At 37.7% G+C, this 23,970-nt stretch overlaps 1 protein-coding gene across 1 annotated transcript; it reads right to left on the reverse strand.

Moving 5' to 3' along the window:
* Nucleotides 1–258: 258 nt before the first annotated feature.
* Nucleotides 259–2,481, reverse strand: LOC123246742 (disintegrin and metalloproteinase domain-containing protein 30-like). The gene has a single exon (XM_044675540.1). It carries the CDS (start codon nt 2,479–2,481, stop codon nt 259–261), a length of 2,223 nt encoding a protein of 740 aa, XP_044531475.1.
* Between the last annotated feature and the right edge of the window lie 21,489 nt (nt 2,482–23,970).

Here is a 23,970-nt window from a genome sequence, read left to right on the forward strand (position 1 = left end):
CTGCCTGAATTGTTCCTGAAAATCCCTGCCAACTCCCTCTGTCTTAGTGTTCAGAGTCTGGACAAATTCTCTCATCTTTAAGAGAAGTTATGGGGCAGATCAAACCCTGAAGAAAAATATGCTAATCCCATGAGGGCAAAGGATCTTTATTTTCTGATAAAATACATAAGCTAAGAAAACCTAGCTTTGTATGACATTCATGGAGTTAATGGTCTTTAGGAGCTACTGTTTCAAGAGAAGATTCCAGGGTTTTCCAAATCAAGTGACATTGATGAACTTGTTTTCTTGATTAGCCAAAGTGACATCCTTTGGATTTTTCTTGCCCAGAGATTTTAAATTTTGGGGTATTTTACCTGTCAGAAACCCTGATATAGCTAAAGTAAAACACCGTGAAAGAAAGAGGGTCAAACGCATTGCAACTTTCCAGTGAGACTTTTCCAATTTAGGGGCAGGGCCACTGTCAATACTTCCTCCAAATCCACTCTTCTTACAGAATGGAGGGGCCCATCCATAGTTACAGTGACAATTTTTATTATTGTTACAGATTCCTCTCTTCATACATTTGTCCACTGTACAGTCAAAATTCATTAAGTTCACACTTGAACAAGTCTTGTTAATACATAAAAATCCCTCACCACAGGCAGTGCCTTCTTTGACATCTCCAAGATCCAACATTTTCCCTGAACTGGTAGGATGATAGTCTGTCCCCCAGCACCGAAGGTTGCCCTGACGGACAAAGTTCATAACTACTGTGTAGTGGTTCCCTAGTACAGGAATACCCTTGATGTTGACACACTGCAGTCTTCCACATAACACATTACTAGGTTTGCACTTGAAATAAGTACCTGTCAGGGTGCCACAGTTGCCAAAACGGTCCCCTTGATTGGCTTCTTTGTAACAGGCAAAAGGTCCGGATACAGCACTGAGTCCAAAAAGAGACTTGCACTGCTGGTCCCGAGAATTGCACATCCCTTTGAAACAGTAGCTCTGGTCAGAACACGGGGTGCCATCCTGAATATAGCTGTTATATGGGCAGTGATGAGAGGTGCCATTGCAAAACTCCTCAAGATCACATTCGCTATATCTGGGTCTACACAGTTTCCCTGCCACTTGGTATTTACAATTATAGCAGCAAAGACCAAAACCACACTTTGCTTTGGCCTTTAATTTACAGGTTGTCTCACAACAACGATCTTGTTCACAGTCCTTCCATGTGCCGCAGTCACACTGTTCATTTTCTTCTACCACTTTGTTGCCACATTTTGCAAATATGTTTGCCTTTCCTTTCGATATCTTAGATGTACACTTTTCATAGGCTGCTCTCTTTTCAAAATAATCTGCAAAACTGCAATTACTGAAACCTCCGTCCCCAGGGTTTGAGTCCATCAGGCATCTATCAGGACCCCAACAAGTACAATGGTTCCTATCATCTCTCATGCCCACAATATGGCCCAGTGCATGAAGATACTCATTAGAGCCACTCAAGTTCTCTTGAGGTAGACTGCTCACGGAGGCGCTACTTCCCTTATCACAGGACCCTCCTACCTTGGCTTTGATGGCGATGTTTTTACTTACGATTAAATGCGCCCAATCTACCTTGCCATCATAGTCTAATTGTTCTTTATATTTCAAAAAGTCTTCATAAATGCTATCTGCTTCAGAGTCTTTAATATTTATTTTGTCCTCATCAGTCCAGACCTCGATTCCCGATGCATATATTCGACAATTGAGAGTTTGATAAACGTTGTCTGCCAGAGCCATCAAAGTAAGGCCCTCATTTATGCAAGCAGTCATGTTGGATCCCAAAAGTTTGTATCTCCCATTAGATATTACAACAAAGGACTCTATGTACCTAAAGCGTATAGAGGCGGAAGGAAACTTGGCAGAAATCTTTGGGTGCCAGTCCTTCGATAAACGGAAGTCTGTTTCTTCATCAATTGCTCCGCAGGAGAGGTTGCCTCCAAACTTCTTCCTTAGGCGATATAATACATGTTCAAATTTGGTGGAGCCGTTCAGGGGTTCTATTTGGTAAAAGCTTCCGTACATGTTCACGATGCCCCTTAGTCCCCCAAAGCAGGTGTTTAAGGTAGCCAGGGAATTGGGGGAGCCCTCCACATAACCTCTGTAGCTGCAGTTACTGGGGATGTGAGGTTGGTCTTCCAGTCGGGCTCCCCACTTAGTGAAGGAGAAAACGCGAAGGTGTCTGGACACGTGAAGCTTCTTGGGGTGGAGGTGGATGACCTGTTTCTTGCCTTCCAACAGCAGGAGGTAGGTTACCTGGCCAGCCACATCGGGATTCCTCCTATGGGGCACCAGCTGTCTGGGGATGAAAACTTCATAGGATAAGGCCTTCTCTGGGTGGTACCCCAAGTCTGCTCGGTACTCTAAGTCCTGAGCTAGGCAGCCTAGGTCGAGCAGGAGCGTGCCCAATCCAAGCAGCAGGAGGGAATCGCTCAGATGCAAGGCTCCCTCAGACCCCATGCCGATTCCTGTCTCCTCTCCACGAAGCCGGGAGCTGCAGCTTGGATCTAGGGCAAAGGTCTGAAGGGGCCAGAGAAGCACCAGCCGGGCTCCAGCAGCCAGCGATGAAAAGGGCTGCAAACTGGGCCCTGCCCCTGGGGCGCCCACAGCATTGGCCCAAGCACGAGCCTCCCTGGCCGTTGGGGAGCTGCGGTGGGGTGCTATGGGGTGGGGTGGGGTCGGTTGGGAGGAGGTCCGTTGGGTGGGATCCATGGGATGGAGGCCGGAAGGGTACAAAAAGGCCACGTGAAACGTCGGAAGGTGGGGGGAGGGTCTGGAGTGGGGAGGCTCAGGAGGGAGAGGTTGGCAGAAATGAATAAGGGAACTAGCTGGGAGAAACTCTTGGAGAGCTCTATGTATCCTCTCTTGCTATAGCTCTGTCTTCAGATAAATATCTGCACTGTCTAGAGATTGATCATATATCAATATATCTATCATTCCATAGCAAGATATCTGCATCTATCTACCTGTGGAAGAGACTCTACCAATACAGATAAAGACCTTGGGCAGATCTCACTGTCTATACGATCTGCACATAGATAGCTCTGGGGTGTGTGTACCTGTGTATAAACCAACACATAGATTATATAGACAGAGATCTATATCTGCCTACAGATATAGATTTAACGATATCTATAAACATATATTCTAGGTAGGTATTTGTGTTATAAACATGGCTACCATAGCCTATATGAAGAAACGGCTCTCTAGTTATAGAAAAATCAATATCTCTAAAGATATCTCAGCTCTGTGTGGCTGGATATATTTAGATACCTATACTATATATACTGCTATCGCTGTCATGCTGTAAATATAGCTTCAGATAGATAACTGCAGAGAGAGATGAAGTCTGAGCAAGCCCAGAACTTGGTCCAACATCGATAACACCAAGGTCATCCACAGCATCCCCACCATCACCAGTCATTCTGACTTTTGTCCCGCCACTGAAAGAGAGAGTAAAGCTCATTGCTTTGGACAACTCTGCTCCCCTTAAATCCAGTTCATGTGCAAGTCAAGACATCACCCTGTGATGTTACTCGTGATTTTCAAAACAAAGGATGAACAACAACAATAGAGACATCTTATGTAGATATCTCTATATTATATACTTAGAAATTGCTATTATATGTCATATATATTGACATATATAACAGATCTAGAGATCTAACAATATCTATAGCTATATTTAAGATAGATAATTATGTATATCTGCAATGTCTGGAGAGCTACTATATATCACATAGTAAGAGATATAGAGTATAATAGATATATGAGATATTATATGGCACATATAAAACCCAAGGAAATTGCATGTTAATCTATAGGAGGGGTGGGAGGAGGGGAGGGAAAGAACATGAATCATGTAAGCATGGAAAAATATTCTAAATAAAAATTTCATGAAAGAGATATTGCATAACAGCACATAGTATAATATGTATAGGTATTATATAGTAAGATAGACATCTGTCTATAAATAGAAAGATATCTATAGTTATGTATCTATCAATATCTAAAGAGATCTCTTAAGTAAATATCTCTGTACTGTATACATAGAAATATCTATCATATATCATAGAGGAATATTTATAGTCAGATCTAACCTTAGATAGAAATCTATACCTCTCTATAGATATAAATCTATTTATTTCTGCAGAAAAATATCTTGAGATAGATATATGTAGATAGATATGCATATCTAACTGATTAATACCCATTTTCATTAGCATGTATTCCTAGAGATTTTTTAAAAAGAGAAAACATTTATTAAATACTTAATCAGAAAGGACATTATTTTAATCTATCAGACTAAAGAAGCTAAAACAACTAAACTTATTTTTTAAATTTATAATGATACTTTAAAAATGAGAAACAATATGTTTTGGCATATTTCAATAACCAGACATATATGAAGATAAAGATAATGAACAATAACCCTGTTTAACATGAAAATTATCTAGCCTAAACCAACCAAAATAGATTAAAATTTCTTTATCTTATTGTCCTAAAGAATAGATTTTAGGCAGGTTTAATATTAGGAAAACCATCAGTATAACTGACCATATCAAACTAATTAATTACATGATTATCTCAATAGATGCAGAAAAAAGCCTTTGACAAAATACAGCATCCATTCCTATAAAAATACTAGAAAGCATAGGAATAAAAGGGCCTTTCCTCAAAATAATAAATAATATTTATTAAAAACCATCAGCAAGTATCATCTGCAATGGGGACAAGTTAGAAGCCTTCCCAATAAGATCAGGAGTGAAGCAAGGATGCCCGTTATCACCTCTATTATTTGATATTGTTCTAGAAACACTAGCAATAGCAAGTAGAGAAGAAAAATAAATCGAAGGGATTAAAGTAGGCAATGAGGAGACTAAACTATCACTTTGCAGATGATATAATGGTTTATTTGAGAATCCTATAAAATCAACTAAAAAGCTGGTTGAAATAGTGAATAACTTTAGCAAAGTTTCAGGATACAAAATAAACCCACGTAAATCATCAGCACCTCTATATATTTCCAACAAAAATCAGCAGCAAGAGTTAGAAAGAGAAACTCCATTTAAAATCACTCAACAATATAAAATACTTGGGGATCTATTTGCCAAGAAAAACACAGGAATTATATGAACACAACAAAACACTTTTCACACAAATAAAATCAGGATCTAAACAATTGGAAAAAAACATGAATTGTTCATGGCTAGGATGAGCTAATATAATAAAGATGATAATCCTACCTAAATTACTTATTCATTGCCATATCTATCAAACTACCAAGAAAACTTATAGAACTAGGAAAGATTATAACTTATTATACTTATTCATTGCCATATCTATCAAACTACCAAGAAAACTTATAGAACTAGGAAAGATTATAACAAAATTCATCAGGAAGAACAAAAGGTCAAGAAAAATGTGATAGATGGTGGTCTTAGCAGTACCAGATCTTAAACTATACTATAAAGCAGTGATCATCAAAACAATCTGGTACTGGCTAAGAAGTAGAAAAGGGGATCAATAGAATAGACTAGAGGAAATGACCTGAGCAATCAAGTGTTTGATAAACCCAAAGATCCTAGCTTTTGGGAGAACTCAGTATTTAACAAAAACTGCTAGGAAAATCGGAAAACAATATGGCAAAAATTAGGTTTAGGTCAATTATCTCTCACCCTATACCAAGATAAGGTCAAAATGGAAATATGATTTAAACACAAAGAATGATATTATAAATAAATTAGGTGAACATAGAATAGTTTACCTGTCAGATGTATGGAGAAAGGAAGAATTTAAGACCAAAAAAGGTAGCGAACATTACAAGATGTAAAATGAATAATTTTGATTATATTTAAATAGTTTTTGTAGAAACAAAACCAATGCCACCAAGATTAGAAGGAAAGCAACAAACTGGGAAAAAATTTTTATAATAAATTTCTCTGATAAAGGTGTAATTTCTCAAATATATAAAGAACTAGGTCAAATTTATAAGAAACCAAGTCATTCCTCTATTGATAAATGGTCAAAGGATATGAATAAGCAGTTTTCAGATGAAGAAATCAAAGCTATCAATAACCATATGAAAAAAAGTTCCAAATCCCTCATAATTAGAGAAATGCAAATAAAAACAACTCTGAGGTACCACTTTACACCTAGCAGAGTGACCAATATGACAGTAAAGGAAAATAATGTTGCAGGGGATGTGGCAAAATTTGGACACTAATGCATTGCTGATGGAGAGTGAATTGATCTTACCATTCTGGAAGGCAATTTGGAATTATGCCCAAAGGGCTTTCAAAGAATGTATACCTTTTGATCCAGCAATACCACTACTAGGTCTGTATCCCAAAGAGATTTTTTTTTAAATGGGAAAGCATCCATTTGTACAAAAATATTTATAGCTGCACTTTTTGTGGTGGCAAAGATTTGGAATCTAAAAGGATGTCCTTCAGTTGGGGAATAGCTGAACACATTGTGGCATATGATGGTGATGGAATACTATTGTGCTATAAGGAATGATGAACCAGATAATTTCTTTAAAGACTGGAAAGACCTCCATGAACTGATGCAGTGAAATAAGCAGAACCAGGAGAACATTATACACAGTAACTGAAATATTGCAGGATAATCAAATGTGATAAGACTTTGCTACTAATAGCAATATAGAGTGATCCAGGACAATTCTGGGGGACTTATGAAAGAGAATGCTATCCACCTCCAGAGAAAGAACTGTTGAAGTAGAAATTCAAATGAAAACCTATGCTTTATCACTTGTTAATTTGGATAAATGATTTGGGGTTTGGGCTTTATAACATTATTCACTTACAAAAATGAATAATATGGAAACGTGTTGTGAGTGAGAATACATGTATAACCCAGTGGAATTGCTTGTCAACTCTGAGAGAGAGGAGGGAAGAGGAGAGAGAGATATTATGAATCATATAAATTTGGGGAAATTATACATAAATTGGTTATTGGAATAAAATAAAGATAAATATATGTAAAAAGAATAAATATTGCTGACTAGGTCATATGAACTTAAATTCATCAATCACATTATCATAATTAACCTTGAAAGCCAATTCTTGTTCAATATAAAAAATCATGAGTAATAGCATCATGTCATGTCAACAAGTGTTTAATAGGTGGTTACAGATCATGAAAATAAGCATCTATGTAATGCCTACTATGTGCCAGGCACAATATTCTTTTATTTGATCTTCACAAAAACCCTGGGGGATAGGTGTGGATAAGTACTATTGTTTATTATATCCATTTTACCATGAAGGAAACTGAGGAGAAGGTTAAATGACTTGCCCAAGATCACACAATGACTGAGGCAGAATTTGAGCTCAGGTCCTTCTCACTCCAGGCTCAGTGCTCTATCCATTGCACAAGTAGCGAGGCACTTGCTATTAAGCACTTATTATATGGCTACTTTCCTGGTATATAAACGAAGCAACGTGAAAGGCTATTCCTTGCCCTCAAGCAGTTTCTATTTTAATAGGGGAAGACAACAAGAGGGAGCTCAAAAGGGTGAGGAGCACTATGCTGAAATTGGAAGAGTCACAGAACATAGTTAATCACACAATAAAGCAACAAGTATTTGCCTATTTGTCCCTGCTCATTTAAATTTTTCTTTAAATATTTAGATGTTCTTCCTTTGGCATATATGTTTAATATTGATATTAAATCATTGTCTACAGCACCATTTTAGCATTAGTTTCCCTATTAATTTCTTTTAATTCTATCTTTCCTGTTGCTTTGTCTGAGAACAATTTGCTCTTCATTATTTCATGTAGGTCTTCCCAAGTTTTTAAAAAAAATAACCCACTTATCATTGCTTCAGCACAGTAGTATTCCATCACAATCATTTACTGCAGCTTGTTCAGCCATTCTCCAATTGACAGACATCCCCTTGGTTTCTAGTTCTTTGCCATCATAAAAAGTTACTATAAATATTTTGGAACTTATTAGTTCTTTTCCTTTTCCCCTGAACTTCTTGAGAAACAGAGCCAACAGTGATTTTTCTGGGTCTAAGGGTATATACACAATTGTATAATTCTCTTTGCATAATTCCAAATTGCTCTTCAAAATGGTTGAATCAGTTAATAGTTCCACCAACAGTGTCCCCATTTTCCCACATATCCTCCAATATTTGCCATTTGGCCCTTTTATCATTTTAGCCAATCTGACAGATGTGAGATGATATCTCAGAATTGTTTTATTTGGCATTTCTCTAATCAGTAATGATTTAGAGCATTTTTCACATGCCTACACATGTCTTTTGATTTCTTCATCCCAAAACTTCATGTGTTTTCACCATTTATCAATTGGGGGATGGCTCTTATTCCTATAAATTTGACAAAATTCTCCATATTTTTAGATGTGAGACCTCTATCTGAGAAGTTATCTATTTCTCCCCCAATTTTCTGTTTTCCTTCTATTCTTGGTTATATTAGTTTTATTTGTACAAAATTTTTCAACTTAATGTAATCAAAATTATTCATTTTATATCTCACAATTTTCTCTGTCTCTTGTTTATTCACAAAATTCTCTTCTATCCATAAATCTTTCTTTTTAAAACCCTTCCCTTCTGCCTTAGAATCAATACTATGTACTCTCAATCTACTGAGCCACCCAGCTTGCCCCCAAGAGATACATTCATCATCTCATCTATATCATCTGGTTCTAAGGCAGAAGAGCAGAAACGACTGGGCAATTGAGGTTAAATGACTTACCCAGGATCACACAGCTAGAAAGACTAAATTTGTTCCTTATTTCTTAAAAGGCAATTTCATTTAATTAAGCATGTGTTTTTAACATAGTCAACAGAGACTCTTTTGAATCCTCATATAGCCCAAACATAGCTGTTTCCCCAAAGAAATGATCATTTACCTTGTATTATATTTGAGCTACAAAGACTATATTTGTGTGAAAACTCAAAAAAATAATTTGGGGAAAAAGGGAAAATCTATCACCTGAAAATCAAGTAAGAGTTAGAAATGACTATTCAACCAAAAGTATAATCCTCTAAAATATGATAATTAGAAAATTAGTTTTAGATTTTAAAGTCTATATTAATTTTAAAACTAGGTAGATTTTGACAAACCATTTCTATGTGGAGAAACTATATTATGGATATTTAGCCTCTAAATGGTAAAGAGTTTGTTTACATCATATTTAAACAATTAATTTAGTGATTTTCCCCTAGAAGTCTGAACCTTACAGACATAACCTACACAGACAACTTTATTTCTCTCACTCTGTATTTTCTTCTTTTATTTTCAGGCTTTGGGAGCTATGTTCCTTTTTTCCATCTTGTTTTCTTTCTTTCTCTCCTTCCCTGATTCCTCTACTATCCTTAGCTTTCAGGAATTTAAAAGACAAAAGTCCCAGGAATTTAGAATTACATATAAAAGTGTAATATGAAAAATATGTAGAATTGAGAATACAAACAGCAAATACAGACTACAACTGTCAAAATGTGAACTCAAAATGTGGTAGCTTGACATGGGAATAAATTGGCAAAACACAGTGTGTTCTGCAAGTACAATCCAGGAAATAAAACCAAGAGGTGATTTAGTGGAGATGATGATGAGAACAACTATTTAGACAGTAGGTTTACAAAGTACTTTACAGAGATTATTTCATGACAGTGATCACGCTGTGGAACATGGGTGTTTCCCTTTCTTTCTAACACTGAGATTTAGTGCTGGGCCAGGCACATAGGAAACATTTAAAAAATGCTTGTTGACAGACAGTTGCTGACATACAGTGGTAAATTGTAACCACTTTAAAATTTTACTGCTTTATGACCTGCCTTGACTTTTAAATAGATATAAATTCTGTTTGTCTTCACTATTGTTTTTCTAAAATTTTAATATGTGAGATGATAGATTTTAATATGTAACAATTTCATAAGTTTCAAAACTTCATCCATCAATTTATGCATTTGGGAATTCTATGTTTTAACCAAATATTTTTATTAGGAGTTTGATAATCATCACCAAACATGAATATTTCTATCCAGAAAAAGTCCAGAAAAGTGATTTTTTTAAAGTATAGATCAGATTTGACATGGTTGTCCAAATTCTTTCTTTCTTGTCTTGTCTGTTCCCTCCTCAATTTCCTTCTGCTTTCTTATTTGTTTTTTTATTTTATAAATCTTTAGTGGGCTTTAAAAGAATGCTTGCCCTTTGATCCAGCCATTCCACTGCTAGGTTTGTACCCCAAAGAGATAATAAGGAAAAAGACTTGTACAAAAATATTTGTAGCTGTGCTCTTTGTGGTGGCAAAAAATTGGAAAATGAGGGGATGCCCTTCGATTAGGGAATGGCTAAACAAATTGTGGCATCTGTTGGTGATGGAATACTATTGTGCTGAAAGGAATAATGAACTGGAGGAATTCCATGTGAACTGGAAAGACCTCCAAGAACTGATGCAGAGTGAAAGGAGCAGAACCAGGAGAACATTGTACACAGAGTCGGATACATTATGGCACAATCAAATGTAATAGATTTTTCTACTAGCAGCAATGCAATGATCTAGGAAAATCCAGAGGAATTTATGAGAAAAAAGCTATCCACATCCAGAGAAAGAACTGTGGGAACAGAAACACAGAAGGAAAACATATGATCAATCACATGTTTCGATGGGGATATGATTGGGGTTTTGACGTTAAAGAATCACTCTACTGCAAATATGAATAACATGGAAATAAGTCTTGATCAATAATATATGTAAAACTCAGTGGAATTGCTTGTCATCTCCAGGAGGGAAGAGGGAAAAGGGGTGGGAAAAATCATGAATCGTGTAACCATGGAAAAATATTCTAAACAAAAACCCTTACTATCTGTCTTAGGATTGATATCAAGTATTGGTTTCGAGGCAAAAGAAAAGTAAGAGCTAGGCAATCAGGGTTAGAGTTGACGTATACATTTTCCCCCTGGTTCTGTTCACTTTACTCTGCATCATTTGATACTAATCTTTCTGAGTTTCACTTAACCCATCCTTTTCTTATTTTTATACCATAATAATATTCCATTACATCCTCATAGCACTATTTGTCAAGCCATTCCACTACTGATGGGCATCTATTTTATTTCCAATTGTTTGCTATAATTTTTTTATACTTTGGCATCCTTTTCCTTTGCCTTTGGTCTCCTGCTTAGTAGTGGTATTTCTGGGTATGTACCATTTAGTGACCTTTTTGGTATAATTCTAATATGATTTCAGAATGGTTGGATCACTTCATATCTCTACCAACAGTGCATTAATGCACTCATCTTCCCATAGCCCCTCCAACAATTGCCATTTCCTTTTTTGACAATCTGCTTTGGAATCTCAGAATTCATTTAATTTATATTTTTCTTATCATTAGGGATTTGAAACTTTTTTTTAAACCCTTACCTTCCACCTTAGAATCAATACTGTGTATTGGTTCCAAGGCAGAAGAGTAGTAAGGGCTAGGCAATGGGGGTTAAGTGACTTGCCCAGGGTCACTCAGCTGAGAAATGTCTGAGGTCAGATTTGAACCCAGGACCTCCTGTCTCTAAGTCTGGCTCTCAATCCACTGAGCTACCCAGCTGCCTCCACGGAACTATTTTTAATATGATTTCTGATGGCTTGTATTTTTTCTTTTAAAAATTGCCTGTTCCTATCCCCCCAGGGCTTTTGCCAGCACCTGACTCAAGCAGCCTCCTGGGACCTATCACCCACTCCCTACCTTCTCCTGCCAACACCACTCCCCAGGGTTTTTTTCCTGGCTTCTACAAGTCCACAGTGCCTACACCAACTCTTGGTCCAGGCTGTTTGCCCTGACTAAGGCATCTTTGTCCTAGAGAAAGCAGTGCAGTTGCCTGCCATTGAGTGTGACAACTGAGGACACAACATCACTACCACCAGGGTCCTACCTGGCACATCCACCTTCTGCCTACTGTAAGCTTAAAAATTAATATGTAATATCTCCAAGTATTATACTTAAGATTTATTAATCATAACTTTAAGTAAAGGAAAATAAAATAGAATAAAGAAGGAGCTAACCCAGCCTCAGTCATGAGAGAAGAGAGTGTTATGATTAAAAATGATGAGGGCCGAGATCAAAAGGGAGAATAGTATTTTAATAAAATCCATGCTGATAGAGATAAACTGACCACGTGCCTGTAAGAAAAACCTATTCCAACCTCACCTCAGCCATTTACCTTCCTCTCTCCTAGAGATCAGGTAACTAAAGAGGAAGTTCCAAGTAACTTCCCCCTAATTTCAAACAGTCCCTCACCTTGAATACGTCATCCAAAACCGGAAACCCATGAAACCCATTGGACCACGGGAAATGTAGTTTTAAGGACCCCCACAGGTCCACAGAAGTTTGTCAAACACTATATTGAGGTTCAATCCTTCCAAATAGAACCCCAGGTGATTTTAACTAACACATTACCCCCCTGTGATCCTTTGGGAGATAAATCTCCCCAATGGATCAGGAAAATATAATCAAATTAGAGTTTACAATAATTTAGAGATAAAAGGGAGAAAGAAGAAAACCAATGTTCGGTACATTGACAAAAAACCATTAAGGGGGCAATCCCCCTTTCTGGCATAAACTGTCCATTCAAAATAAATGCATCCAACCCCATAGTTCAGATCAACTGTGCCCCAAAGTTCAAATTGGATCTTCATGATCCAGTGAAGGCTTTTCAGACATCTTCATGGTGTCTTCACCAAACAGGTTCGTGGTCTGGATTCTTGGGGAGATGGCAAGATCCTTATCCTGAAATTATTCTCAAAGAATTTAAACTTTACATTATAGATTACAAAACATACATTTTCTTCTGAGAATTAACATTACCCCCCTGAGTTTACTTCTAAAGGAGTAAAAATTGACTTGCAATATAGATTATAGTTCAGACATTATGATTATAAAAACTTAACACACACACCCCTGAGGAAAATATTTAACTAACACATTATCCCCTGAAAAGGTCAGCCAAGGATGCATGGCTGAGTGAGTCACGGGGGGGGGGGGGGGGTGCATGAAATCAATTGGCAAAAGAAATAATAAAAAAAAAAGAATAAAATTCAAAAAAAAAAGAAAAAATTAACTTGTGAATGAAATGTAAAATGTGCAAAAAATGTAGGGGAAATAAACAGGCCTTTGATTCAAGTCCCAATGAAAGCGATTTAAGCAGTATGCTATAACCCATTCAGGGCCAGGACTACAGAAAAATTGCCATTTTCTATATATAGAGAGAGGAATAAGGGAAATGCCTTTCTTTGATCCGAACTTTTTTTCCTGCACCTTCTCAGGGAATGAGCCATTAAATGATAGCCAATCTTAGGTGCTTCACTAGGAATTTAAGTTGAGGGGACCCACGTCCTCTAAAGTTTTAGAAAAGACTGGGACTCCAGGACTCAAACCCCAATCTTCAAGCCCTTCAAGTATTGGCATAGAACTCCTGCAATTCATGCATATCTTTTAGTCAAGTCTCTGACCATGTGGCTCAGCACTTCTCCTGGAATCAGAGAGGCATTAAATCAGAATCCCATAGTCTCAGGCTCAGGCTCAGGTATTTGCATTGAGCTTATGTCACTGTAGAATAAAAAAAAAAGGATAAATAATGATTATATATGTACTTCCAGTACAAGATGAGAAAAAGGAAAAATCAATTGCTCTATAAAAAATGTTTTAAAAAATCAAAAATACATATACAGCTTAGAACTAGAAGGTTTTGGTACCCAAAAATGAGATTTTCTGTGAGAGAAAGTGGGTTTTACAAACTAGCAGATTCACAATGCACATTCAAATAGAGTACCATATTTCTAATAGCACATTTTAAAACAATAAACAATGATGTTTAAAATCATATACTTGTTCCAACTTTTAAACCTTGGCTAAGGGTTTCTCAACAAATTCTGTTACTGCTTCCATATAAAAACCTGATATTAAAAAAAAAAACCTTCTGGTCTAAATTATCCTCAAGAATTCTAGACCCTTCTGATAAAAGAGGCTAAAACATAGACTAATATAAAAAATTATATATATATAAGACAACAATTCTTCACAATAAAATATATAAAGTTTATCCTTTAAGACAACAATTCTTTAAAATAAATACATAAAAACCTTATCATTTTTACAGAAGGGTACTAAGCATCTAAAGTAAATTTTTAAAAGACCTCTCATAAAATTACAATTTAAATCTCAAGGCAGGCACCAAACTCTCCAAAGTCGAACAAAATTAAGGCAATTTATAACTTTTAAAATGTGTAACTTTCAAAAGGTACGAGAACATAGCATTGTTGTTGATTACAGTAAAAATGAAACCTGAAATAAATTAGGAAATATAATATGAGTATCAGATAACCAGCTGGTCAAAACCTCTTACCAGTTCTAATATTTTTTTTTCATTATTTGGGAGTTACAATATAATCATAAACAGAATTAATCTAGCAGCCACAAACTATATTAACTTAAAATGATTCAGTGCAACAGGAAAATCAACAAAATAAGAAAGATTAATTTACAAAACTAATTAGCAAAATACAGTAAGATACAGTCTCTCTAAAACTGAAATAAAACTCATTCAGTTCCGAGGTTTAAAAGTTCACCCCTTGTTCAATTTAAGGTTCTTTTGATTGAGTTCTGCTGAGTTTAAGGAGTTTTTTTTTATAATCAGTCTTTGCTCTCAGTTTAAAGTTCTGAGCAGGTATGGGGGTGAATAGGCCATGGGCCCCATTAAGGGTAAACGCTAGGTCCACGTGGTGTCGGGTCATGGGCTCAGGGCTAGAGAAAAACTTAAAGTCAGTTTTGTAGAAAATACCACGTGTAGAGCTTGTGGGGGGTGCCTAAATTAGATCTTTAGAGAAACACGTGGAGGGCTAGAATGCAGGCCATTACCAAGAGGGGGGGAGGGCAATACCAAATGTTTAGCAGCAGCCGAAGAAGATCTCGGCAAGTCAGGACTGGGTGGCAGTGAAAGCAGCAGCCGGGGGTCATTGCTGTCGGGGCTCAGGGTTGTAGTGGAAGGTCAGCACTAGCACCAGTGAAGCAGGATTGAAGAAGAGGCACTGGGAGGCTTGCAGGCTTGTGGCACAGCAGGAATAGAGATCAGCGGCAGAGACACACTGGCTGGGCTCCAGCATTTTAGTTTAAAGCCAAAAGCCCGAATTGGCTGGCCTGACCTCCCAGGGTGGTTTGGGCTGGACTGGCTGGCTGAGTCCCACCTGAGGCAAAAACGTGCTGTTGCTTTCAGCAAAAGCATGGCAAGGAAAGCCACTTTCCTTTTTTAAAAAAGTGCTCAAAAGAGCTGAGCCAGGCCATAAAGAAAGCATGGCTATCGTTAGGCTATCTGGAAGATTGAGAGTTCGAATTTCGACCTTCTGGTTGGGCAGAGTTACACACTACTTATCTATCAAATGTGAGGACGCAATGTGGCTGAAGGGAAAAGAATTCTGAGAGATGAAGTCCAAGGGTTCAAGATTTCTAATTATACACTACTGAATCAGTTCCCAAACTCCCCCAGACCATGCCTCCTCTTGTTCCTGCCTGCTGTGAGGTGAGCCTCCTAAGATCTTCAGGACCCATCATTACTTGTCAAGATGTTGTATCTCAATTAATCAATCAATAAACATTTATTAAGCACCTATTAAGTGCCAGACAGTGCTAGGTATTGGAGATATACAAAGAGTCAAAAGATAGTCCCTGCCCTCAAGGAGTTTGCAGCTTAATGGGAGAGACAACATGCTAGTTAATATATACAAAGGCAAACTATGTACAAGAGAAGTAGCAGATAGTTTAACAGAGGGAAGGCACTGGGATTGAGAGAGGTTGGCAAAGTAGGGATATTAGTTGGGACTTAAAGGAAGCCAAGGAGATCAGTAGTTGGAATGGAGAAGGAAGAGTATTCCAGGCATGGAGGATAGCTAGGAGAATGCCTGGAGCCAAGAGATGGAATATCTTGTTCATGTCCCTGGATGGAAGAGTACTTTGGGGAAGTAAAGAAGAAGAAGACTGGAAAAGTAGGAGGGAGGGAGTTTATGAAGCACTTGGAAAACCAAACAGAACATTTCATTTTTGATTCTGGAAGCAATAGGGAGCCCCTGGAATTTATCGAGTAGGGAGATGACATGATTGGATATGTGCTTTAGGAAAAAATCACTTGCCTCTCTTAAAAGATTTTGTTCTACCTGGATTCATTTGTTAACATTAACAGTACTCCTACCTCATACTTTCCCCATCTCAGTGATTCTGACCCCTTGGCTGCTGATGTACAAACTCCCTTGCCCCTCCCCAACTCACTGTCACCTAACTACTGGAACCTGCCTTTTTAGGTGCAAAAATCTCAGGATGCACAACAATGAATATTTCAAGAAAAATGGTGATTGACATTGGTTTCATGATATTTCTGGAGAGAAAGAGAAATCATTGGAATTTGAATGGTAGATGGACTTTTATCTCACAAAATAGCAAGTGGGTTATATTAGTACCATCACTGTCCTCAACATGATTAATCTAGTGACAAGAGTTCAAAATAAGCAGAAGCTAGAGAAGTTAGTGAAGAACAAGAAAAAATGCTTATTGTAAAGTTCTTCAGGAGGGATGAGATTTAGAGCTGGAATGATTGTGTGATGATGGTAATGAGGAAAGCAGGCCCTTTCTCTACAAATTTTTCCCACTCAGGAATAATTATGGAGCTGGGCTGGAAGTCAGTCCAGTGATTTGGGAAACATTTTGGACCAATTACTACCAATAGGTTGATGAGCACAAGAGATGTGGGAATGGCACTATTCCCCCAGATCATGAATCTTGCTTCCAACTCAGACCTCCCAGCCATCATCTAAGGAAGCAACTCATGTGGAGAGAGGAAGCTGGTCACCCCCACCAATTCCAAATTCTCTTCCTCCCCCTCCTCTCGCCCCTCCCTATTGAAAAGGCAAGAAAAACAAAACATTACACATATGCATAAACATGCAAAATAAATTCCCACATTAGTCATGTTCCAAAAAAAGGAGGAGGGGAGCAGAGAGAGAGAGAATATGAGAGAGAGAAGGAAGGGGAAGGGAGGAAATTATGATTGGCTATTGCATTGATCAGAACTTTAAAAAAAATGTTTAATTAATTAATTAAGAATATTTTTCCATAGTTACATGATTCATGTTCTTTCCCTCCTCACTCCCGGAGCTGATGAGCAATTCCACTGGGTTTTACTTGTGTCATTGTTGATCAGAATTCTTAAGTCCTTCAAAGTTGTCTGTCTTTACAGTTTTGTTATTATTGTATAAATTGAAGACATCTCAATGGTGTACTAGATAGAGCACTAGACTTAGAATCAGGAAGACCTGAATTCAAATGCAGTCTCAGACATTTACTAGCCACGGGCAAGTCACTACCTCTTTTTGCAAAGAATATCTTCTCTCAGAAGTAGGTTCTTCCTGTCTCCCCTTTGAATGCCCCCATCTTTGATGATCTATTCAAGCACCAAAGCCAGATTACACTTCCATATGGGTTTTTTCTTCCATTAGAATGTGAGCTCTTTGAGAGGAGGGATAGTCTTATTTTTTTCTTTGTATCCCCAGCACTTAGCATAGGGCTTCATACATAATAATCTTTTTTTAAACCCTTACCTTCCACCTTAGAATCAATACAGTTCCAAGGCAGAAAAGCCACAAAGGCTAGGCAATGGGGATTAAGTGACTTGCCCAGGGTCACATACCTAGGAAGTGTCTGAGGCCAGATTTGAACCTAGGACCTCCCATCTCTAGACCTGGCTCTCAATCCACTGAGCTACCCAGCTGCCCCCAATAATCCTTTTTTTTTTTTTTTTAACTCTTACCTTATGTCTTAGAATCAATACAAGTATTGATTCCAAGGCAGGAGAGCAGTAAGGGCTAGGCAATTGGGGTTAAGTGACTGGCTCAGAATCAAATAGACAGGAAGAGTCTGAGGTCAAATCTGAACTCGGCTCCTCTAGATTTCAGGGCTGGCACCCTATCCACTGAGCCTCCCTGTGATAATCCTTTAATAAATGTTTTAGCCATTCATTCATTTGATTCTTACTTTACTTGCGTCCCTTACCAAAGAGCTAGAAAGGATCAGTGAACCATCTATTGTAATAATAAAAAAGAAGAAATAAGAGTTCAGTAAAACTAATTTGTCAACCAAATCTGATGGAATATGCAATTTTCCATACGCAGTCCTTGACCATTGCATTTTTCTTATGTCTTCTTTGGGTTTTGCCTTGAACATTTAATCACATAAGATTGTTGTTTTTTCATTGTTCTTTCCATTTCCATTGTTTTACATCAGTTCATGTATTTTGGTACTCTTTTTTATTCTTCATATTCATTTTTTATGGTACAATAGTAATAGTTCATTGTATGAATGTACTATAGTTTGTCTAGCCGTTCTTTAATTGATGAACATCTGCTTTATTTCCTAATCTTCACCTGGGCTACTTTTTGCCCAACTGCTGATTGCCATTCCACCCTCCAAACAGAATCAACAAGTGTCATGCCTATGAAGAGCACAGCTATTGGGAATTTGTATTGTCCTCAGTGTGATTGTCCACAGGATGGTCTCCTCTTTCTCCATCCCCATCTTCCACATCTTGCTGGAAGAACTGTAATCAAATCAATACTACCATTTCTTCTGAAAGGATGGTGTCAATTGGCTGCCTTATTGTTCCACTCAATTTTTGTGACTTCTCATGACTTCCCAGACCTTAACTCCCTTTTCCAGAATAGCCCCAATTATAATGTGAGCTCTGAGAATGAGGACTGTATTGTTTTTGCATTGGTATCAATTTGACATTGAATATCCTTCAAGACTTGCCTTCTCCCACCTTTCTTCCTATCTAACTTCTTAGATGTTATAAGTGGAAAAGACAAGGTAGAGTTCTAAACTTTTTAGGAAGTTTAGAGATAGATATCCAACACAGTTTCTTCAAACTAAAGTTTTCTAATTCCTTTCTTCCTTTCACATTATTTTATGCCTTTCCGATATTCTTTCTATTCTTCATGGTTGATTTTTTTCTTCATTTTTACTCATAATGCAGTACTCTAATACACTGATAAATCATAGTTGATTTGTCCATTTCCCAAATGCTGACAAAACATTTAGTTTGCTCCTAGTTAATTTTGTCTTTACGAGTGATATCATTATAAAATACCTTTGAACAGATCATTCTTTTGTATTTTCTAATAAAGCTGTTTACAAAAATGAGACTACTAGGGACAAAGCATGTGACTAATTTTTTTTTTTATTTTAAACCTTTAACTTCTGTGTATTGACTTATAGGTGGAAGAGTGGTAAGGGTAGGCAATGGCGGTCAAGTGACTTCCCCAGGGTCACACAGCTGGGAAGTGTCTGAGGCCAGATTTGAACCTAGGACCTCCTATCTCTAGGCCTGGATCTCAATCCACTGAGCTACCCAGCTGCCCCCCATTTGATTAATTTAATGACTCTTGCAATGCAAGAATGATATTCACAAAAATCATGCTAATTTGCAATCTGACCAGGAATGTATAATTGCATCTGTTCCTTTATTAGTTTGGTTTTGTTTCTTTTACCTATTTTTGCACATTTGATAGATATAAAGGCTGATATCTGCCATTTACTGGGTATGCCATTACTGGGTAAATTACTTAATCTCTCTTAAATATATATCGGGTAAATAATTTAATCTCTCTTCATCTTTCTCTCTTTCTTTTTTTCTTTTGAAACCCATTACCTTCCATTTTAGAATCAATTATATTGGTGAACTATAAGGGCTAAATAATGGGAATTAATTGACTTGCCGCAGGTTACATAGCTAGGAAGAGTCTGAGACCAGGTTTGAACCCAGGACTTTCTGTCTCTGGATCTGGCTCTCAATCCACTGAGACACCTAGCTGCCCCCCTTGATTTCTCTTAATTGCAATTTTCTTACCAGGTGTAAGACTAGGTAATTTACTTCTAAGGTCTCTTCTACCTGTTAAAAGTCTATCATTCAAAATGGTACCTCAAAGTTTTAGACTCATCTGGCGTGTTTGTTCATTACTGGATACTCTCTTTAGAAAGAAAATTGATGTGCTCAGTGAGAGCTACCAGGGTGGAGAAGGACCTTGAAATTGTGACACAAGGGTGTGTGGTGTGTGTGTGTGTGTGTGTGTATGTGTGTGTGTGTGTGTGTGTGTGTGTTAGGATGAGGGTGGGGGGCCCTGAGCAGATACCATGAAGCCAGTCGAGGGAAGGATGTGGTATGGGACCAGACCAGGTATGACCCCATATAAAGGTTAGGAAGAATTTAGGATCTCTCCTCAAGTCATGCCAGCCTTCACTTACATTGTGCCTCAGGTCACTTGCCTATGAGTCTCTCCAGGTAGAATAAAGTCATTGTACAGCAGAAGTGGCCCATCCTCAGTCTCTCTCCTTAATGCACACTCTGCCATCCCTAACCACAATCCCACAGTACCACCAAAAACCTTCAATCCTCCAAATTCTTTGAGGAGAGGGAAGAAAAGTATATCTCTTTCTAGACCCTGAGATGCAATAAAATCATAAGGCAGGCATGGTTGCCCACTGGTCCCTGGAGAAGGACCTAAGCAATGGAGATGATGGTGGGGTCTAGTGAAGGGGCATGGATAGTAGATATGGTCTATCCTGCTTTTCATGGCTTCCAGCAAGTCAATTCTGGTCTCCAATTTGCTAATAATTTCATGTGATTTCTAGGCTTCTTTTTCCAAGTGGGAGATTCTGTCTTTTAAACTGTTATTTTCTTTTTGAACTATTTCCCACTTTTCTTGCCAAGTTTCTTCTATCTTTCTTACTTTGTTCTTGAACTCCAATTTGAGTTCCTGGAGAGCTTGTGACCAATCTCAATTTTTTTTGGAAAGTTTGGATGTATTTGCTTGTTTGTCTTTCTCTGCTGTCTCCTCTGTAGTCTGCTGTTTTTCTCCATAGAAGTTATCCAGGGTCAGAGGCTTTTTCTAATTTTTTTGGTAGTTGTAGATTATAGTTCTTGGGTGTTGGTGGCCATTGCTGTGTTAGTTTTTTCTTCCCTTCCCAGCCAGAAGTCTAAGTGAGGAAGTTAGGCAGGTCTCTGTGTATGGAGCTACAGGATGGTTTTTGCCCTGAGGCTATTTTTCAGTCTCCCCAGTATCTGCTATGGGCAGCCCCTCTCTGTACTATCTCTGTGCCCAAGCTCCGCATTCCTCAGCCTCCTGGGTTCCCAAGTCTCATTGTCCTCAGGGTTACTTACGTCTGTTGTGTACTCAGCCAGTCCCTGAGAACCTAGAGATTGCCCCTTGCTTCCACTGACTTTGGCACTATAGGTCCAGTGGGGGAGGGGTGATCAGCTTGTGCTTTGTTAGGTTTAATTTTATCCCCTTATAAAGTGGAAATGCCCAAATCCTGACTACCTTCAATAATGTGCCCTATGGTAGAGCCCCTTTGCTCATCTGATTTTGATTTTTGTCCTTTTGAGTTGCTTTATATCAGTCAGTTGTGAGGAGAAGAAGACCCTTGCTTTTACTCTGTGGCCATCTTAGCTCAATAGTCCCCCAAATCCTCATCATTAAAAAACAAGAGGTTTGGGCCTGGAAGGACAATGCTCTTGGTGGCCTGGGTCTTTTTACAACTGATGCCAGTAGTTAAATTGTCTGTCACCAATGACTGGGGGAAGGAGTAACATCTCTTGAAATCCAGCCCTTTGGACAAAGCCCTACCTGTCCCTACTTTAATTCTTTGTCCTGGTGCTATATGAGCACCAGTTGAGAGAACTAAGGAAGAATATCCTGAAAAAGAGAATATTTGGGGAGTGATATGGTTATCTGTCTCCAAGTTTTTGCAAAGTTGTCAATCATATGGCTGAGAATATTTATTCCTAGTTCTGTATCATTTTTATTTCTAATAATGCTCTATATAATTTGATTTCTAACTGGGGCTTATTTTTTTCAAACCTTTTCCTCATTCTTTTATCCTGACAATCCAAGGAAAGCTCTCATATTCTCCACCCCAGAACAACTTATAAAATTGGGATAACTAAGATTTAGAATCTAAGATTTTTCTTTTACAGTGAATAAATCTGGCTCTAGCCAAATATGTCTGGGGGGGGGTGGGTTGCAGCAGCATGAAGTCCTTGGGTCCCCATTGGGACAAATAAAAAAGAGTCACTCTTAGCCAGGCATAACCTAATTTCTTCATCTAGATATTAAATCCTATCACCAGGCATGTGATTTTCCCATCATCTTGAAGGAATCAGGGAGGGACTGTAAAAGATTAGTCTACCTCTTCATTAGGTATTCACCAATTAGAGATGCCCTGGGAAGGTCTGAATAATGAGCTTCCAAAATTTATTTAATGACTCAGGATGCTAAATGATTTTGTCTTTGATCACCGAGATCACTGACCAGTTAATTTATTAGTTATTTTCAGACTAATCAATAAATTGATTTTCTTACCTGGAACCCAAGCTCTCAGAATTTTTAATTGTCACATGGCAGAAGGACTAGTTTTGTTCTATTTGACTCAAGGAAAAGAAGAAATGTATAGAAGAAGCAAAGAGGCAAATTTTAGCTTGATTTTACTTTTTCGGTGTGTTTCTGTTTTCTTTATTCTCTTCCATTTTCCATTTTTCTTTAGAAAACCTTTTTATTCCTTTTCTTATATCTTTTGTCCTAATTTATTTATTTATGGAACAACTGTGACACCTCTCTTTCCCATGTAGATGAATAATAACCCCAGATTTAAGATTTTCTGTGGATCTACAGCTACTCAAAATGATAACTCCCTTCGGATATGTCTACTTTTTTTTCTAGTCAGCCAGAGGGTACAATTAGATCAAAGTATGGTGGACAGAATGATAAACGTGGAATTAGGGAGAACCAAGATCAAAACTGCCTCAGAGCTGGAAAGACCTATAGGAACTAATGCAGAGTGAAATATGCGGAACCAGGAAAACATTATACACAGTGACTGCAATATTGTGGAATGATCAAATGTGAAAGACTTTGCTACTAATAGCAATACAAGGATTCAGGACAATTCTGAGGACTTATGAAAAAGAATGTTATCTACCTCCAGAGAAAGAACTGTTGGATTAGAAATGCAGATGAAAAACATGATTAATCATTTGTTTATTTGGATATATATTTTGAGGTTGGTTCTATAATATCATTTGCTTACAAAAAAGAATAATATGGAAATGTGTTTCACATAGATTGAATTACTTGTCACTCCAGGAGCAGGGAGGGAAGATGGGAAAGAGCCAATATGGATCATATAACTTTGGAAAACATGTGGAAAATAAAAGATATTTTAACTGCTTCAGATAGGAAATAATATGTGATGTTAGGCAAGTAAAAAACCCTCCCAGCCTCAGTTTCCTTTTTTGTAAAAAAATTTTAATAATAAAATTTTGTAATTTTTAAAAAGAGATAATACTATCTACTTTAATCTACTTTAAACAAATGATATCTTAACAAGTTCTTAACAAACCTTAAAGGGCTACATGAATATTAATTAAATATAATTTCAAGAAGATTTGCAATAATCATTCCCCCTTAAATATAGGGCATAGTGTCCCATATATCAGTGGGAAACTGAACATACAGAGAGATCACATATTAGAAGGTTACACATAGCCCCTTCTACCTCCTATAGAAGATGTTTCCTGGTGCTGCTATCATACCACTTCTTAAAGAGTCTGAAGTTTCTGTAGGACATGCACCTCTGTTGGACCTGCCCCCGATTGGCCAAGGGGTTTCTGCCTTGCCCAATCTTCAGGCTGCTAGGATGTGGTGGTTTAGAACAAGTCTTGATAAAAGCCAGCTGACAGCTGTTTGGTAACTTTGGCTTCAAAAAGCCAACAAAAGCCAAGCAGTGCCCTCTGACCAAGATTAAGTCTGTCCTTTTTGACCCCTTTGTCTAGGCTGGAGATCAAAGCCTTTTGCTATAAATAACTACCTTGC

Source organism: Gracilinanus agilis, chromosome 4 (assembly GCF_016433145.1).
Source record: "Gracilinanus agilis isolate LMUSP501 chromosome 4, AgileGrace, whole genome shotgun sequence".
NCBI classification, from domain to species: domain Eukaryota; kingdom Metazoa; phylum Chordata; class Mammalia; order Didelphimorphia; family Didelphidae; genus Gracilinanus; species Gracilinanus agilis.

What these genes read in the sequence shown, in the direction of transcription:
- LOC123246742 (XM_044675540.1), bottom strand. Translation starts at nt 2,481, where the DNA reads ATGGGGTCTGAGGGAGCCTTGCATCTGAGCGATTCCCTCCTGCTGCTT.